This window comes from Ascaphus truei, chromosome 4, assembly GCF_040206685.1.
Source record: "Ascaphus truei isolate aAscTru1 chromosome 4, aAscTru1.hap1, whole genome shotgun sequence".
Classification (NCBI taxonomy): Eukaryota; Metazoa; Chordata; class Amphibia; order Anura; family Ascaphidae; genus Ascaphus; species Ascaphus truei.
In genome coordinates this window covers 107,318,143-107,335,067 of record NC_134486.1, presented here as the reverse complement: position 1 = coordinate 107,335,067, position 16,925 = coordinate 107,318,143, and the positions used below count along the sequence as shown (strand labels likewise).

The 16,925-nt window shown below is 43.6% G+C and overlaps 2 protein-coding genes and 1 long non-coding RNA gene across 14 annotated transcripts in view; 2 read left to right on the top strand and 1 right to left on the bottom strand.

The window, feature by feature from the left end:
- LOC142492998 (acyl-coenzyme A oxidase-like protein) overlaps window positions 1-7,609 on the top strand; it is a 344,660-nt gene extending 337,051 nt beyond the window's left edge. For both annotated transcript variants that reach the window (XM_075596354.1, XM_075596353.1), the window contains exon 19: window positions 6,370-7,609. In XM_075596354.1, coding sequence (XP_075452469.1) covers window positions 6,370-6,564 — 195 coding nt within the window. In that variant the 3' untranslated portion in view covers window positions 6,565-7,609. The remainder of the gene's footprint in view (window positions 1-6,369) is intronic.
- The window catches only part of LOC142493000 (uncharacterized), a 728,952-nt gene that overhangs the window by 129,275 nt on the left and 582,752 nt on the right, over window positions 1-16,925 (bottom strand). The window lies entirely within an intron of this gene.
- Window positions 15,278-16,925, top strand: part of BCL2L11 (BCL2 like 11) — a 47,301-nt gene continuing 45,653 nt past the window's right edge. Inside the window, exon 1 of the mRNA XM_075596357.1 lies at window positions 15,278-15,454. The gene's annotated coding sequence lies outside the window, so the exon portion shown is untranslated. The remainder of the gene's footprint in view (window positions 15,455-16,925) is intronic.

Here is a 16,925-nt window from a genome sequence, read left to right as displayed (position 1 = left end):
ATGCATTTAAAGATCTGCCCTTTACTGAATCTGCAATATATTGCTGGCTCATGTAAATATACACATATTATGGATGCATGTTAGTTAAGGTTTGAACGAGACTTCCATTATAACCCCCCTTTTCAGTTGGTCATAACTCAAAAATTCATCAATCTGTCTGAAATTGGATTGCAGGTCAGATTGGGAAGGTGAATGTGTGTGGGAAGTTCTGAGCGCAATCCATTCAGTTGTGTTTTAGTTACAGGGCAGAAAACATGATGTGTGTTAAGTTTGTAGCCATTAGGTTAACATGGGAAGTGTTGGACTCCTGTAACTCAAATACGACTGAACGGATGAGTGTCAAATTGGCGTGGAGTTAGTGGCTTAAGGGTAGAAGAGCCTTTGAGTGGTTGGGTTTTAAAAAGGATAGGGTGTTTGAATAATTAAAGTTAAAGACAACATACAGACCTGCTTATAACTTCCCTGTAGTCCTGGCAACGGAATGTACCATCCAGATGTTCTCGCAAGCAGGGGGTGTGAAAATAGCTATATATTCTTCTGTTGCTGGTACCAGTCACACAGGGTCTCCTCACTGTCAAGAGCCATAAAAACAAACCCTTCAAAAGTCTGCACATTTTGAAGTTAAGGTGACACGCAACCTCAACTCTCCCCCCATACTTTGCTGATATCATCATACATGACATCACAAATGCCATCACTGATGAAGCCACTTAGTTAAGGTTGAGTGTCACCTTAACTTAGACATTTCCAGACTTATATATAATTGTCAGAGCGCCCTCCCTGGCAGCACTCTGAACCTCTCTGCTCGGCCGGGCGATTCGTGGCCGGCTAGGCGCGTGCTCGCTCGCCTGGGGGCGCGGCCACGACGTCACGGAGCTGGTTAGCCCTCTTTGGGCGAACCGCTCACGTGACGCGCTTGCGAGCGTCAAATTCAAATTTGCTTGCTCACGCTGGCCACACACATTGCCGCAATGTGTTTCATCGCGGCCAGCGTGAGCGTGCCCGCCCACTCAGCGCCACCCTTGACGTGGCCTTAGACGGAAAGAACCAGTGAAGGCTGGGCTTGTAGCATCGTATGAGCATCATTCTCTGTACAGGGTACCTGTCCTACTCAGTGTTGCCACCACTCTGGGTTTCACCCGGAAACTACGGGTTTTGGCCTCGTATCTCCGGTTTACGGGTTTACTTAGTAAACCTCCAGGTGGCAGCAACCCTGGGCGGGCGGTGGGCGACATCTCCCGGCGTGCTCTGGCATCTTCACCCTGCAACTGTTCTGAATATGGCCACGCGGCGTAAAAACTGGACGCAACGGGACTTATCTGCGTCACGTGATGTTCGTTGCCATGACAACGGGACGCTTGGTGACATCATGACGTAGTGCAGCGCCGCGTAGCATTCCGTTGTTGTCACAAAGCAGCACCATGTGACGCCGCGCGGCCATATATAGAACAGTTGCAGGGGGAAGATGCTGGGACATGCTGTTGAAGGCAAGCGTGGTATTTAAAAAAAAAAAAGATCTCTGGGTTGGCCTTCAGTAGAAGGTGGCAACCCTGGTTTGTACTTAGACAGGGATAGGGTGTTGGCTCTTTAACTGAACAAAATAAATTATAAAGCAAAACCTAGCTCCCTCTTGGAGCACTGACTTAACTTGCCAGCCTGTAACTAACTACATTTTCCTGCCAGGCCCAGCTAAATCAGTTCCTGGAAACCTCCTCCCCCAGCTTACTGCTGTAGTGTCCACAAAAGAGGTTGCCTCTCCAAGCCACAGGGCTACAGTACTTCCTATGGGGGTTTTCCTTCCTGACCCTAGGAGCTGTAGCACAGACCTGCTTCCCACTTCAATTTCTCTGTAGTTCTGTTCACACTGGATTTCTAAAGGTGCAGCACTGGGCTTGTAACGTGGGCTGCAGGAAAATCTGGGCTGAATGTCCAAAACCTGGTCTGGATTTCTTATCTTTAGGCCCAGCTGATGTCCCTCCCTCTGGGACTCTGACACATACACACACACACTTATAGTCTTTTGTACAGATCAGCACTCACATAGCAAGTAGGAGTAGTAGCCCTTAAAGCTATTTTGTGCCTGGTAAGTAACTGCGTAATAGTTCCAAAGTAGATTAACTAGTTATACCAGCACAGGATCTCATAAACAAAAAATACAACTTTTATTACATTCAAATAATATACCAAGGTAAAAGTGGGTCAGAGTCTGGATGTGGGACCTTTCTCAAATTCATAAACTTAACAATTTAAATAAAAAATAAAAAAAAATGGAATTATTGGAACAAAAACACTCATCCACCTCATAATATAAACCTTACTAGAGTACAGTCAGTGTTTTGGGGTTTTTTTTTTTCCAATCTTTTTTTATTGCAGTTTTTGAGACATATACAAATTATACTTTGCAAAGGGAGAGTCAAAGTGAAACCGACACAACAGGTACAGGAAATATTGGTATAACGTCAATGATGCATCATGAGGGCGTGGCTAATATCCAGCTGATCTCGTCGCTTCAGGCGAACGATCGCAGGGATCTTCCCTCGTCCACATCTTTGATATGGCATGAGTTGTCGTACCCAGCGCGCAGCTGCAGCTAGCAGGGATTAACCCACAAACGGCCAGCTGAAGATATTGCTGTGATTCCGCTGATGCTGTTCTCAAGCATTTAGATGTTGAAACAGTAGTATTTGCAGACATGGAAACGACAGGAGATCATAGCTGGAGTGTCAGTGTGAACGATATGAGCCATTTCCCCATTTAAATACAAAAAACATGATAAAAGCATATGAATGAATGATATATTGACATTAATAGAAGGGGGAAGAAAGTCAGTATCAGGATACCCCCTATAAGAAGATATCTCCAAATTTCATAAAGATTAATGAGATACTGATCTACCAGAAAAGGGCCATACTAATAATGTTATTATTAACTAGCAGAAACCAAAAATGTCAAGAAACATAGCAAAACCAAGGTAATCGTTCAGCCCCTTGGGTATTATAGTTCCCAAGTGGACGATCCACTTAGTTTCTCTCTGTAAAATGGCCTTTTCCAGATCCCCTCCTCTAATCCCCAAAGAGATTTTATCTATTGCTAGGGCCACTAATAGATTGGAGTTCGAGTCATGTTTCTGCAGAAAGTGCCTAGCAACAGAAGTGATCTTTTTAAAAGCATCTAGGTCTTTTTGCACATTGCGAATGTTGCGGCCATGTTCAAGTACTCTAAACCTCACCTCTCTAGTAGTCATCCCTACATAAATTAACTGGCAAGGACAGGTGAGGTAATAGATAACTCCCTTGGTTTTACTTTGGCAAAGCCAGTGCAACCAACCTCACACTGATGAGACCCATTAAGGTCAAAACATGTCTGCGAGTGGTTTCTCTGGCTTTGCATCTGATTCCGATGCTGTGCTTTAAAGCTGTGTTAACAGTGAGCATTAACTTATAAGGGTCCCGTGTAAAAATGGATTTCAGGCAAAAGTTGACACGGTGTGCTCATTTGCATGTCATTTCCCAGAATTCCTTGCTGCAGTAGAAGCACTATATGCTAGGTGATAATGGTGAAAGGCAGGGTTGCAGACCTGTCTAAGACATGTGAATGTGCTCACAGGTGATCTTTTTATTTGCTATATATATATACTAGCTGATATACCCGGTGTTGCCCGGAGGCAGGGAGGGGGGGTGTGAAAGGCAGGAGGGGGGGTGTGAAAGGCAGGAGTAGTGAAAGGCAGGAGGGAGGGGGGCGTGAAAGGCAGGAGGGAGGGGGGCGTGAAAGGCAGGAGGGAGGGGGGCGTGAAAGGCAGGAGGGAGGGGGGCGTGAAAGGCAGGAGGGGGGGGCGTGAAAGGCAGGAGGGGGGGGCGTGAAAGGCAGGAGGGGGGGGGCGTGAAAGGCAGGAGGGGGGGGCGTGAAAGGCAGGAGGGGGGGGGCGTGAAAGGCAGGAGGGGGGGCGTGAAAGGCAGGAGGGGGAGGGGCGTGAAAGGCAGGAGGGGGGGCGTGAAAGGCAGGAGGGGGGGCGTGAAAGGCAGGAGGGGGGGGCGTGAAAGGCAGGAGGGGGTGGGCGTGAAAGGCAGGAGGGGGTGGGCGTGAAAGGCAGGAGGGGGTGGGCGTGAAAGGCAGGAGGGGGTGGGCGTGAAAGGCAGGAGGGGGGGCGTGAAAGGCAGGAGGGGGGGCGTGAAAGGCAGGAGGGGGGGGGCGTGAAAGGCAGGAGGGGGGGGCGTGAAAGGCAGGAGGGGGGGCGTGAAAGGCAGGAGGGGGGCGTGAAAGGCAGGAGGGGGGGCGTGAAAGGCAGGAGGGGGGGGCGTGAAAGGCAGGAGGGGGGGGCGTGAAAGGCAGGAGGGGGGGGCGTGAAAGGCAGGAGGGGGGGCGTGAAAGGCAGGAGGGGGGGGCGTGAAAGGCAGGAGGGGGCGTGAAAGGCAGGAGGGGGGGGCGTGAAAGGCAGGAGGGGGGGCGTGAAAGGCAGGAGGGGGGGCGTGAAAGGCAGGAGGGGGGCGTGAACGGCAGGAGGGGGGGGGTGTGAAAGGCAGGAGGGGGGGGGTGTGAAAGGCAGGAGGGGGGGCGCGAAAGGCAGGAGGGGGGGCGTGAAAGGCAGGAGGGGGGGGCGTGAAAGGCAGGAGGGGGGGGCGTGAAAGGCAGGGGGGGCGTGAAAGGCAGGAGGGGGGGGGCGTGAAAGGCAGGAGGGGGGGCGTGAAAGGCAGGAGGGGGGGGCGTGAAAGGCAGGAGGGGGGGGCGTGAAAGGCAGGAGGGGGGGCGTGAAAGGCAGGAGGGGGGGCGTGAAAGGCAGGAGGGGGGGCGTGAAAGGCAGGAGGGGGGGGCGTGAAAGGCAGGAGGGGGGGCGTGAAAGGCAGGAGGGGGGGGCGTGAAAGGCAGGGGGGGCGTGAAAGGCAGGGGGGCGTGAAAGGCAGGGGGGCGTCAAAGGCAGTGGGGGGCGTCACAGGCAGGGGGGGGCGTGAAAGGCAGGGGGGGGCGTGAAAGGCAGGGGGGGGGCGTGAAAGGCAGGGGGGGGGCGTGAAAGGCGGGGGGGGCGTGAAAGGCGGGGGGGGGTGAAAGGCAGGGGGGGTGAAAGGCAGGGGGGGGTGAAAGGCGGGGGGGGTGAAAGGCGGGGGGGGTGAAAGGCAGGGGGGGGGGGTGAAAGGCAGGGGGGGTGAAAGGCAGGGGGGGTGAAAGGCGGGGGGGGTGAAAGGCAGGGGGGGGGTGAAAGGCAGGGGGGGTGAAAGGCAGGGGTGGGGGCGACACACACACACACACACACAGTGTCACACACACACGTCACCTAGAGCGACACACACGCGACACCTACCTCTACTTCCGTCCGCCGCCATCTTAGGCGCCGCGAGGGAGGAAGGGGTTTTTTCCTGCCGCCGCCATCTTAGACGCCGCGAGGCAGCTGCAGCCTGCCTGCCCGCTGCCTGTTCCCCTGCCGGGGATAGAGATCAGCGGAGCGGAGGGAGGGGAGAGGTGAGCGGAGGGAAGGGAGAGGTGAGCGGAGGGAGGGGAGAGGTGAGCGGAGGGAGGGGAGAGATGAGCGGAAGGAGGGGAGAGATGAGCGGAAGGAGGGGAGAGATGAGCGGAAGGAGGGGAGAGACGCCGCGAGGCAGCTGCAGCCTGCCTGGCCGCTGCCTGTTCCCCCGCCGGGGATGGAGATCAGCGGAGCGGAGGGAGGGGAGAGGTGAGCGGAGGGAGGGGAGAGGTGAGCGGAGCGGAGGGAGGGGAGAGATGAGCGCCGGGTGTGTGGGGTGTGTTTGGGTTGTGTGTGGTGTGTGTGTGTGTTGTGTGGTGTGGTGTGTGTGGTGTGTGTGTGGCGCGAGCCGAGGGGAAGAGAGTGGCAGTTGGGTGACGTCACACCCACCAATCTGATTGGCCACAGGCTGAGGACCAATCAGATTCACTGCAGCTAGTACCAACCTTTGATTTTATATATTAAGATATATATAGTATATATAATTTTTGTTCGTAGATTGCAGGCTCGCCTGTCACGTTTCTTTCACATTGTTTCAGTTCGTATCCGTAGCACATACCCTTCTAGTGTCCTACTTCCTTGTTTAACCACTAATATATTTAATTTTGTATAGTGTGTGTGTGTGTATATTACACATACATATAGTTGTCTGGATATATATTTATATATAGGTGTGTGTGTGTGTATATATATGTGTGTGTGTGTGTGTGTGTGTGTGTGTGTGTGTGTATGTATATATATATATATACACACACACACGCTTTAAAAGTACTGCATGTACATTTGTGAATACTGTAAAGATAAGGGTGTCACAGTGTTTACTTTGAATACAAGCCGTTTCAGAGGCTGTGACTCACAGAGGATTTGCGGCCTGTCTGTTTATCAGAACTCATGAGTAATTATGTTTTGTTTTCCAGTTGCTGGAGCTGTGCAGGTTGGTGAAAGATGACGCCTTGAAGGTTGTTTCGGCCTTTAACATCCCTCACAACTCCATCCAGGCCCCCATCGCTGGCATCCCCAACCCTAAGGCCAAGTGGGCTTATTACCCCCTGCCAGAGCAAGAGGATAACAGAGACAGCAGAGTGCCCTCCAAGATCAATGCCAAACTATAAACACACAGTGCTGCCCTGATATGAACACACAGTCTATTTTATGTTCTCAAAAAAGTGGAAAGAAATCAAGTGAATTGACTGGGAGATCGTTTTTATGTCTCCTGACTCACAAGCCCAGGGAATTACCCAATTACTTTTACAATGGTCATGCACATGATCCTGTTCACGGTTTTGAATATTTGAAATATTACGTATCGTCAAATATCTCATGCTCTGAATTAACCATATACCAATTGGAGGACTATGAGATGTTGATTGTTTTTTTTTGTTTGTTTTTTTTTTTATATATATATATAAAAAAATGAATTTTTAATGATTCAAATGTAAATCTAGATAGCGATGAAATGCTGCCAAAAACTTTGCACAACTATTTTTACCGTTGTGATCCATTGGTGAATAGTTGGAAAAAAAATGTGTGTAAATGTAATGCTACTTTAGAAGGAACCAGGAACTTCACATCTCCAGTTAAGGACAGGAGCATCGAATGTTCGATTTTCTGTTAAGAATACATGAAGGGGTAATTTATTATTATTTTTTCCGTTGTGAACATGGGAGGAAATTGCACCAGGTATAGAAAAGATGTTCATCCATTGAATGTAACATGACTTTCTGTGACATCTGCGGTTTCCTCCCCTGGCTAGAACATGAAGTGGAGTGTGTACAAATGATCTCAATACTCTATATATTAAATAGGAAGTTGTCATCTTGAAGCCAACACGATTTTATACATCTCTTATTTTGGTGCTGTTAGGTGAACCGGTAATTAATCAGAATACAAGTAAAATAATTAGGTTTTGCTCCTAGCTAAAAATAAAAAATAAATCTTGCCAAATGAATGAAATATGCAAATACTGATTTAAATTCTAAATATGGAGAATCCCTAAAAAATATATATATAATTGTTTAGGACATTTTTTTTTCTTAAGTGATGATTACTAAAAACAAAATAGTGAAATTGCTTTTTGACATATTGACTAAATTGTGTTTTTAATCTGTCTAGTGGTGAATATATTTGGTAACAGTAAAATAAATCTAATTATGGTAACCATGTTAGTACGTGTTTGTTTTTCACATTACTTTCACATGTGTGGGTTTGCAAACTACGTTCTCTGCAGAGGATACATACAATTTGATTTCAGATCCTGCAACTTCAAACGCCCTTAAGAGCTAATCCGTGCGGCACTTTAGGGGGGGGGGGGGGGGGGAACTATTGAAAACTAATTACCTATGCTGCCGATCGATTTGGTTCTCCTGTGATGGATCAGCAAAGATCCTGCTTCCCAGGGCCGCCTTTCAGTTTCAATCAATCGTTCAGTCAGTGTAACTCAGCAGCTACAATGTATTCTTATATTACTAAGGTAACATTGTCTATTGTTACAGTTTGCAGCTCAAACTGCTGGGAGTATTGGCAACAAATTATCAAAAACAGGAAAGTGTTACAAAGATCTTGCACTGCTGGAAAAGTGTGCTTAAAGCCTACTATAGAAATCAAATGATGCTCAGTATATTAAAACTCATTAAAAATGGCATTCAGTATTATCCAATACTACAGAACTGATTTTTTTTTAAACCACATATTTAGGATATTGCTTGGATTGTGCCTTTAAATAAATAAATAAACTCTCATATATCTTGTATTGGCCGACATTTACTGTGTTTGTTTTGTTTTTGTTTTTTTAAACCAACTGATAACCATGTTGCAAGATTATTCTCCAGCTCTTGGACTACAAAAGGAGGAATCTCTGTTAGCTTTGACCAACATTTTTGAAAGCAACTCTGTGTAACCATTTTCCTTAACTCTTCGATGACCTTATGACAAAATGAAAGCAAAAATGTGTTTGCTCTGGATTGTTTGGAAATTAAGAAGACTTCCCTTTTCACCTGTGTCTCACAATGAGGATGTGCTTGTTATTCAAATGTTTACTCAACCATGTCCCTGTTTGGGGGCTAATAAAATTAGGGGGAGCTAGAGAAGGGGAATTTACATTTGCCTCTGCAAACTCACGTTCAGCACATAATGATAACGTACACAAACAAAGTAGCCAGAAGAAATCAAACTCCTTGCAACTCTATGTTTACATGAAGACGCCATCAGATTCAGGCAAATGGGGCGTGACGTGACGTCCAGCGCTGGGAAGTATCGTATGGCATAGTGCCACTTAGTAAATATGGCCCTCAATCCCTAAACATGTCCCTGGCATTGGTTTATGTTGATTTTTGATACTTGGAGGAATTGCCCTTTTAAGGTGCTGTTTCAGATAACCATCCCAAGACTATATATATATATATATATATATATATATATATATATATATATATATATAGTAAAAAAAGTGACACAAACCCTCCACAGCAAAGCATATACTGTAGCAAATGGAAATATAACTGTATGCTCATTTGCATGTCTTAGACAGGTCTGCAACCCCGCCTTTATCCATTATCACACAGCACTTCCACTGCAGCAAGGTATTCTGGGAAATGACATGCAAATGAGCACACAGTGCCACCTTTTGCTTCAAAACCATAAACATGGTTCCCTATAGGCTTAAGCTTGCTGCATGGTCACAGCTTTGAGCACATATATATAGCATAAATTGCTTTATCTTTTTTTTTCATCCTGATCACATAGTTTAATTTAAAAAAAAAAAAAAACATTTTGTTCTGGTAGCCAAGTGGTTACAAATGGCACTTTTGGTATTTAAAAACGTTACGCTACCTTCGCCTGTGTGGAGTTGGTAATGTGTCTGTTGTACACCCAGCTTTCAATAATATCCAAAGAGGAAATCACATAGACTGCTGGGAAGCAAACCTGATTTCCCCCATTCTAATCATGATGTTCACATTATATTCTAAGCAGCCCCTAAGCCTCCATTACACTTTCCACCCCTAAAAATTGCACCACACACTCAGTCATAAGCATAAGGGGGAAGTGATAGCCCATTAGCGCCCTAAACAAAACACACTTTACTAGTTCTACGAAAATGCTAGATGGGAACTTTATTTCCATTTAACGAAAAACAGTTTTACAACGAGCACAACAAAGGTGCAACAGTCAGGTCGCTGCAGCGTTGTTGGCAATTGGGTTTGCAGTACACTGCATTGTTTGGTTTTGGACACAATTTGCTACAGCCAGTGAGTAATGATGATTTGTGTAATTTCTCCCATTAGCTACTAACTGACTATGTGTCCAGAAAGGCATTCAAGATGCACTTGAATTAAAAACATTATTTGTGTACATTTTCCCCAAAAAAATAATCTTCAAAATCACATGTTTCTAAAACAGATGAAAGGAGCAATGCCTCCCCAATAAAAAAAAAAAAAACAATAGAAAATAACGTATCATGTTTTTACTTCAAGTGCATCTTGAATGCCTCTCTGGACACATAATCATTTTAGTAGCTAATGGGAGAAATTACACACAAAACATCCACTAAGGTGAAATTAATGCTAGAGGGGATCAAATAAAAGTCACCAAGAAGACCACTAGTCGTTGTATATTTTATGAAGAACCTTTTTACCTTACTGTCAATTAACAAAGCCCTGCGCACCAAGATGAATCTAAAAGTATTATCAGGAGCCCAGGACAATGGAAGAGGTTGATATTTCCAGAGTGTCATTTTTCTAGATGTAATCAAACAGCCACTGAGGGAAACAAAGAACCCAATTTCAAGTTACAAATACTTTCCTGGGAAATGGAAATGTGGAGGAAATGAGCAGCCTGTGTGGGAGAGGTGGTGAGGGGAGCACATCTGCCTGACATATTGTGTCAACTTGTTTCTGTCCTAAACCAGCTACTGAAGAGGCAATAACACTACCCTGTTTTATAACATCATTACATGACTGAATCTGTGTCATACCACTAACTAGTAACTCTAATAACAAGCATCTATAATAAATGTCTATATCGCGTGTAGTTCATTGTTGTAGTTTAACTGTTAAAAACACTTCACTCCACTATTGTGCTTTTCCCCCCCTCTCTCTCCCTGAGGTTAACACGATATGAGAATGCTGCATTACTGTGTGTAACACGTGTACCTGACACTAAAGATTGGGACTCCCTATATGACTAATGTCAAAGACTACATTTTACAAAAAGCGTCAAACATATTCATTGTTTGGGGATATCCGAATTGAATCCAGATGTTTTTGTACAGAAAGGCTTACATAATGCATGACTTGTGCTGACCTCTGGGGTTTTTTTTTTTTTTAATTATTTTTCAAACTAGAGGTAACTCAACTCCTGTGGAGTAATACAAAATTAGCCAGAGTACTGGATCCCACACACAGATTATGGTTAATCTTCTAGAGCCCCGTCGCTTTTCTGAGTTATTTTTAATATAATTTTAAATATCCTATCTTCTTGTATATATCAGGTATTGTTATGGAATAACAATAACAATTGTTATGTTCCTTAAGGAACATGGATGTATGTGTCATGGAATTAGTGTTTTGGGAAAGGTTCTCACTGTACCTCGAGGAAGCAATTATCTTAATGTTACCAGAATCATTCAATTCCCCCAAAGGGTAACGTATTTTTTCGCTTTGGGGGTGGGGGCACTAATGTATTCTTTTTGCACACACCAGCAAAAAACTGCCACCCCATTTTATAACTAACTCTCTAATAAATTAACCATAATATATATGGTTTTTGTTTTGTTTTAATCTATATAGTTTTTCAACATAAAGGATTGTTTCCTAAAACCTTTACTCTGCCGTCAATCTTACCATCACTTGGCTATATTCATTAACATTTTTGCGATAATAGCGACAGCATTTTTGCGTATATCTGTATCATGCTGCTGATATATTAAAGCCTAACCTGTGTAGTGCATTGGCAAAAAAGTATAGAGCAATACACACTCAGTTCTATATTATATGACATACCTTTCTGCATGAAGGGGCTACCAGTTACATCAAATCCCAGCTCATGTTAAAGCCCAGATATTTTCCACTGATTTATCCAAGTCTCATTAACCCAATAAACTGCCAGAGAGGGAAGCAATGGTTAACACCCATGTGTGATTTTACTAACCTATTTGTTTAGCTACTGTAGTTATATTTAATTTAAAAGTAATTCTCTGGCAGGGAAGGGGGGGTATTTTTCACGCAATACATGTTATTTTTTTTTACCTTCCTCTATGTGGTTTCTATGTTTGGAAACATCTAAAGTTTTGCATACATAACACACAATCCATAATGTGAAATGAAAGAAGCGCAGACAAAAACCTGCGTTCCAAAGAGACACTCATTTCAGTTAGGAACAGAAAATACACACTTATTGACTTCTAAATCTGGTTCTTCTTTGCTTTTCCCCAGCATTTCTCCTTCATTTCCTTTGTAGATTACACATATGCCGCAAAACTGTCCACTCTCCAGTTATTCTTATAAGAAATATTTTCCCAACCAAGTACAAAAGCTCACACAGGCTGACATGTGAACGTGCAGAACTGTTTCATACATCAGCTGCAATAAGCAAACAGGAATAACACTGACACTTCCGTGGACATAAACCACATCTAACCATCTCTCACTGCTATTGAAGCAAATTAATAGATCCTATACAAATCATTACAACAGATGCAAACCCTATACGTCATCTCCAATATACAATATACAAACGCGATTAAAAGAAAACCCATATTATTATAATAAACAAAATTATTAGTATAATATTTTAGGAAAAGAACACAATACTAGAGGTCTGTAATTGATACGAGCTGCAGTTAAATTGTTGGTTATTAAGTAATGCACATTATAATACATGTGTTGTGTTGCTATTTAATCTAACAGTGGTAGAAATGTGATGTAAATATTAAGGAATATCGCGTTTCTTTTGTTCCTAAACTTCCAATTGTTTTGCATATTTGTTTATAAATGTATTATTCCGGCCAAAAAAGACCTGGTTTGCTATATCTTTTATATGACAAAAGTATCAACACACAGCTATCAGACATCTGTACGGTTACACTGAAACCGGAGATGTCAGATTTCCATAGATAGACAGACAGATATTTGAATATATGAAGAATATAGTAGTTAGTATTGTTATTATTATCATCATCATCATCATCATCATCAGAAAACATGACAAACATAATAAGCAAAGATCAACCTTAGATCAATTACTTTTTCACAAATATATATCTATATATCTAGCTATATAATAAAATAAAATATATAGTATTTTAAGCGATGACCTAAGCACAAAAAAGGATAGGGGAAAAAAGTCACAATAGTGCCATGCGGAATCTGTATTTGCTCTTTCTTTGTGTCCTCCTAATGCCACACCTCGAAAATTGAGAAGAAGAAACATAGTGTAATTCTGACTATAAAATGTAGCACATAGATACATATCTCTACATTAAAATAATAAAGAATATTTCATTTGTATTAGTAGTATTACTAACCCACTCGCTCTATGCAAAGATCACAAATCTGTACTGTTAAACTATAGCAAATACAAAGTACTGAGAAAAAATCAGACATTTCCTATTTAGGTAAGCGTCCAATAATGTAATATATTTAAGATTCTAATAAAGTAAAATATAAAGTCAATTCATTTTTTATGTTCATATAAATGAATGATACATATGTTTACATGAGATTTCTAAACCATAAGACATACCGTCAGAGAGCACTGCATTTTTAATTAAATATATATATATATCGACATATAAATAATAACAACCCGGAGCATGATGTGTTAGTATAATTCTTCAAGATTATCCGTATTTTGCAGTGTTAATAAATGTATGATATATATATATATATATATATATATATATATATATATATATATATATATATAAAATAAAATGTAAGTTTCTATAGTAGAGACATCTGATGTTTACTGCTACATTTACAATGCTATAAAATAATATATGTTTATTAAAGATGTATAATATATTAATATATATATATACACACATCTTTAATAAACATATATTATTTTTATAGCATTGTAGAACGTAGCAGTAAACATCAGATGTCCTCTACTATAGAAACTTACATTTTCTTCTCGATTAAAATAATACAAATACTAATAAAAAACGTATACAGTTTTATGCAAATCGCTGTTTTAATAAGAGAAAAACATCTTATAAACACAAAATGGAAAATATACAACAATCAATAAAAAGATGAAGAAGCAGTAATATCTTAACATGACAAAGTAAATGACACATTCGTGTGGGGATTATTACTCATTGTGGAGGAATTAGCAGCACGGGGAATGCCTCTGCCTTTTGCAACTTTGGCGGCAACAAAAACGAATCTTGATCAATTTGTTCTTCTTGATGGTGACATAACATACATGTTATAATATGATTACTATTCAAGAGACTTTGCAGACACAGGGGGTAGAGGGGGGGGGGGGTAAATATATGTATATACAGTATACAACGAATGCAGAATAATAGGCACTCCATGTATGTATATAAAGGTACAGGCAAAGTGCACTCATCATATATACTAAAATTTAGGAAAATACTTCACCCAAACCAGTCAAATGAAGGAAGACACAGTACTGCAGGAGAAATTGTCAAAAAGACAGTCTTGTGAGAATTGTACCATGCACTCAATAAAAACTTTTTTGGTTGAAAAAAAAGACAGTCTTTTCTCTCTCTCTCTCTCTCACTCTCTCTCTCTCTCTCTCTCTCTCTCTCTCTCCTCTCTCCTCTCTCTCTCTCTCTCTCTCTCTCTCTCCTCTCTCTCTCTCTCTCCTCTCTCTCTCTCTCTCTCTCTCTCTCTCTCTCTTCCTCTCTCTCTCTCTCTCTCTCTCTCTCTCTCTCTCTCTCTCTCTCTCTCTCTCTCTCTCTCTCTCTCATCATAGGTAACAATGAAAACTAAACTTGTCAGGTCCTGCTGTATGAGTCTTGATAAACACTATACATCTATTGTATCTACATATCTTACTCATATATAATACTATACTTAAAGTATATATATATATAAAGCAAATATATGAGCATATACAGAAAAGCGGCACTCGAGTAATAAATTGGCAAACTTGCTTGGGTGCACTGAAAATGAGTAATATATAACATTGCAGAAATCATGCACTCCCGGAAACAATAAGTATAGAAAAAATGATTTTACTCACACTATGTATATATATATATTCAGCATTAGTGCCATTCCCCTGACTCTGTCCTGTCTTTCAACTGACACACTCACTCGACACACAGTGTTCTCATTAAAATGTAACACAACCGAACACGGGTGTATTTTAGCAGATCTTTCATTCGTTTCACTTTGATACAGCTGCTGCACTTATTCACAATGTGCAAGTAGCATATTCTTTGCTCCTCGCTCAGATGATCTATTGTGAGTATTGAAACAGAAGAGAGCTGCTTATTCACAGTGTGGGGGAATGTGCCTCTCACATGAACGGGTGCGCACAAGAAAACATACACCGCTATTTCCTTCCGCTTGTTTCTATGCGTTTAGGTTTGCGCAGCAGGGTTGCAATGAGCGCAGTTATTGCGGGTGAGTGACAGCAGAATGCGTTTCCACTCCGACGTTCTGATTCCTCCCCGCTATTGCGGGGGAGGGGGGGGGGGGATGGGGTGGCCCATGTCTTGCGGTGATTGTGGAACGGCTCACCCCAGCCTCTCTGATTGGTGGAGACGCGCCATGTTACGGGCTGTCTCTGCGTTCTGTAGCCCACACGCTCAGTACCTGCTGCCGCAGGGGAGGTGTGCAGAGGAGCTGCTGCTGTAGCAAGACTGTTGTGTTACTTTTCCCGCGAGCCGGTATCTGCACAGTCCGGGGACATCATCTCGGGCCACATCCTTTGCAGCCCTGTCACTGGTTCCAGATTAAAGTGATTCGCACGCTCTCTTTTTCGTTCCCAAAATGCTGAGGAGGAGGAGGAGGTGCCACTAACCAGGCAAGTGCCCCATCTCTGCTCTTTGCGTGTCTGTTTTTGCTTGTCCCGAGGAGGTGCGCGGAAATTACTTCTATACTGCGATCCACCGATCTGGCGACTTCAGTTCAGATTGTATTTATTTAGAGGTGTCCAACGTAGCGCCGAGTTTCGCACATCACCGTGTTATAGCCGCCTTGCACTGCACCGTGTTATCGCCGCCTTGCACTGCACCGTGTTACGCCGCCTTGCACTGCACCGTGTTATCGCCGCCTTGCACTGCACCGTGTTATCGCCGCCTTGCACTGTGTTATATTATTTAATGATCCTGTCACATTTCCATCCTGGAACCTCCTTTTACCCGCTCCAGATCCTGATATGTATCATGTTATTTGCCGCTTTATTATTATTATTATTATTATTATTATTATTATTATTATGGGTGGATATGTAAATATTTGCAAGTGCCCATCCTTATTATTTTTCTCTCCACTCGTGCCACGGATCGGGTGTTTTACAGATTACAGATGACTTGCAGTGACGCTGTATATCCCCCTCTCCGCCTCTTACCTGGACACTTACACAATTGTTTCTGTGTCAATGCCCATGCAGCCTGGCAGTGAGCGGCTCAGAGAATCGCACGGAGCTGGAGTTATGTGCTAGACTAGGGGGCAGCAGCCCTGCTGGGGAGGGGGCACGGGGGGCAGCAGCCTGCTGGGGAGGGGCACGGGGGGCAGCAGAATGCTGGGGAGGGGCACGGGGGGCAGCAGCCTGCTGGGGAGGGGGCACGGGGGGGGCAGCAGAATGCTGGGGAGGGGCACGGGGGTGGCAGCAGCCTGCTGGGGAGGGGCACGGGGGGGCAGCAGAATGCTGGGGAGGGGCACGGGGGGCAGCAGCCTGCTGGGGAGGGGCACGGGGGGCAGCAGCATTCCTGGGGAGGGGCACGGGGGGCAGCAGCATGCTGGGGAAGGGGCACGGGGGGCAGCAGCATTATGGGGGGGGCACAGGGGGAAGAGGGCAGGGCTTCTATCACCTTCATTACATTTGGCAAAGGGAAGCTGTGTAAAATGATGAGGCGGGTTATTATAGGGGAGGGCTGTGCAAAGTTATTGGCGTGATTAATAATCAGATCAAGTGTGTGTATAAGGGCTGTGTCAATGTATGAGGCGGGTATTATAGGGAGTTGTGTGTACAGTTAGGAGACTGGTTATTCATCAGATCAAGTGTATGTATAAGATATCTTATTCAATAGATCAAACCTCTAACCATAGCCTTAATATTCCAGCCTAACCCTAACTAACCAGCACTGTCCAAATCCTAATATTCTGGTAGCTGGTTAAAAGCAGATGAGAGGTTATAGAGCTGGCTGCCGGGTAAATATATATATTTTTTATTGCAAGGCATATTAATTCCATTGTCTATATTATGTATGTATATTCATACAACCAGTATAAAAAATCTATATAAAAAACAACAAGCCATGAATTTAAAATCT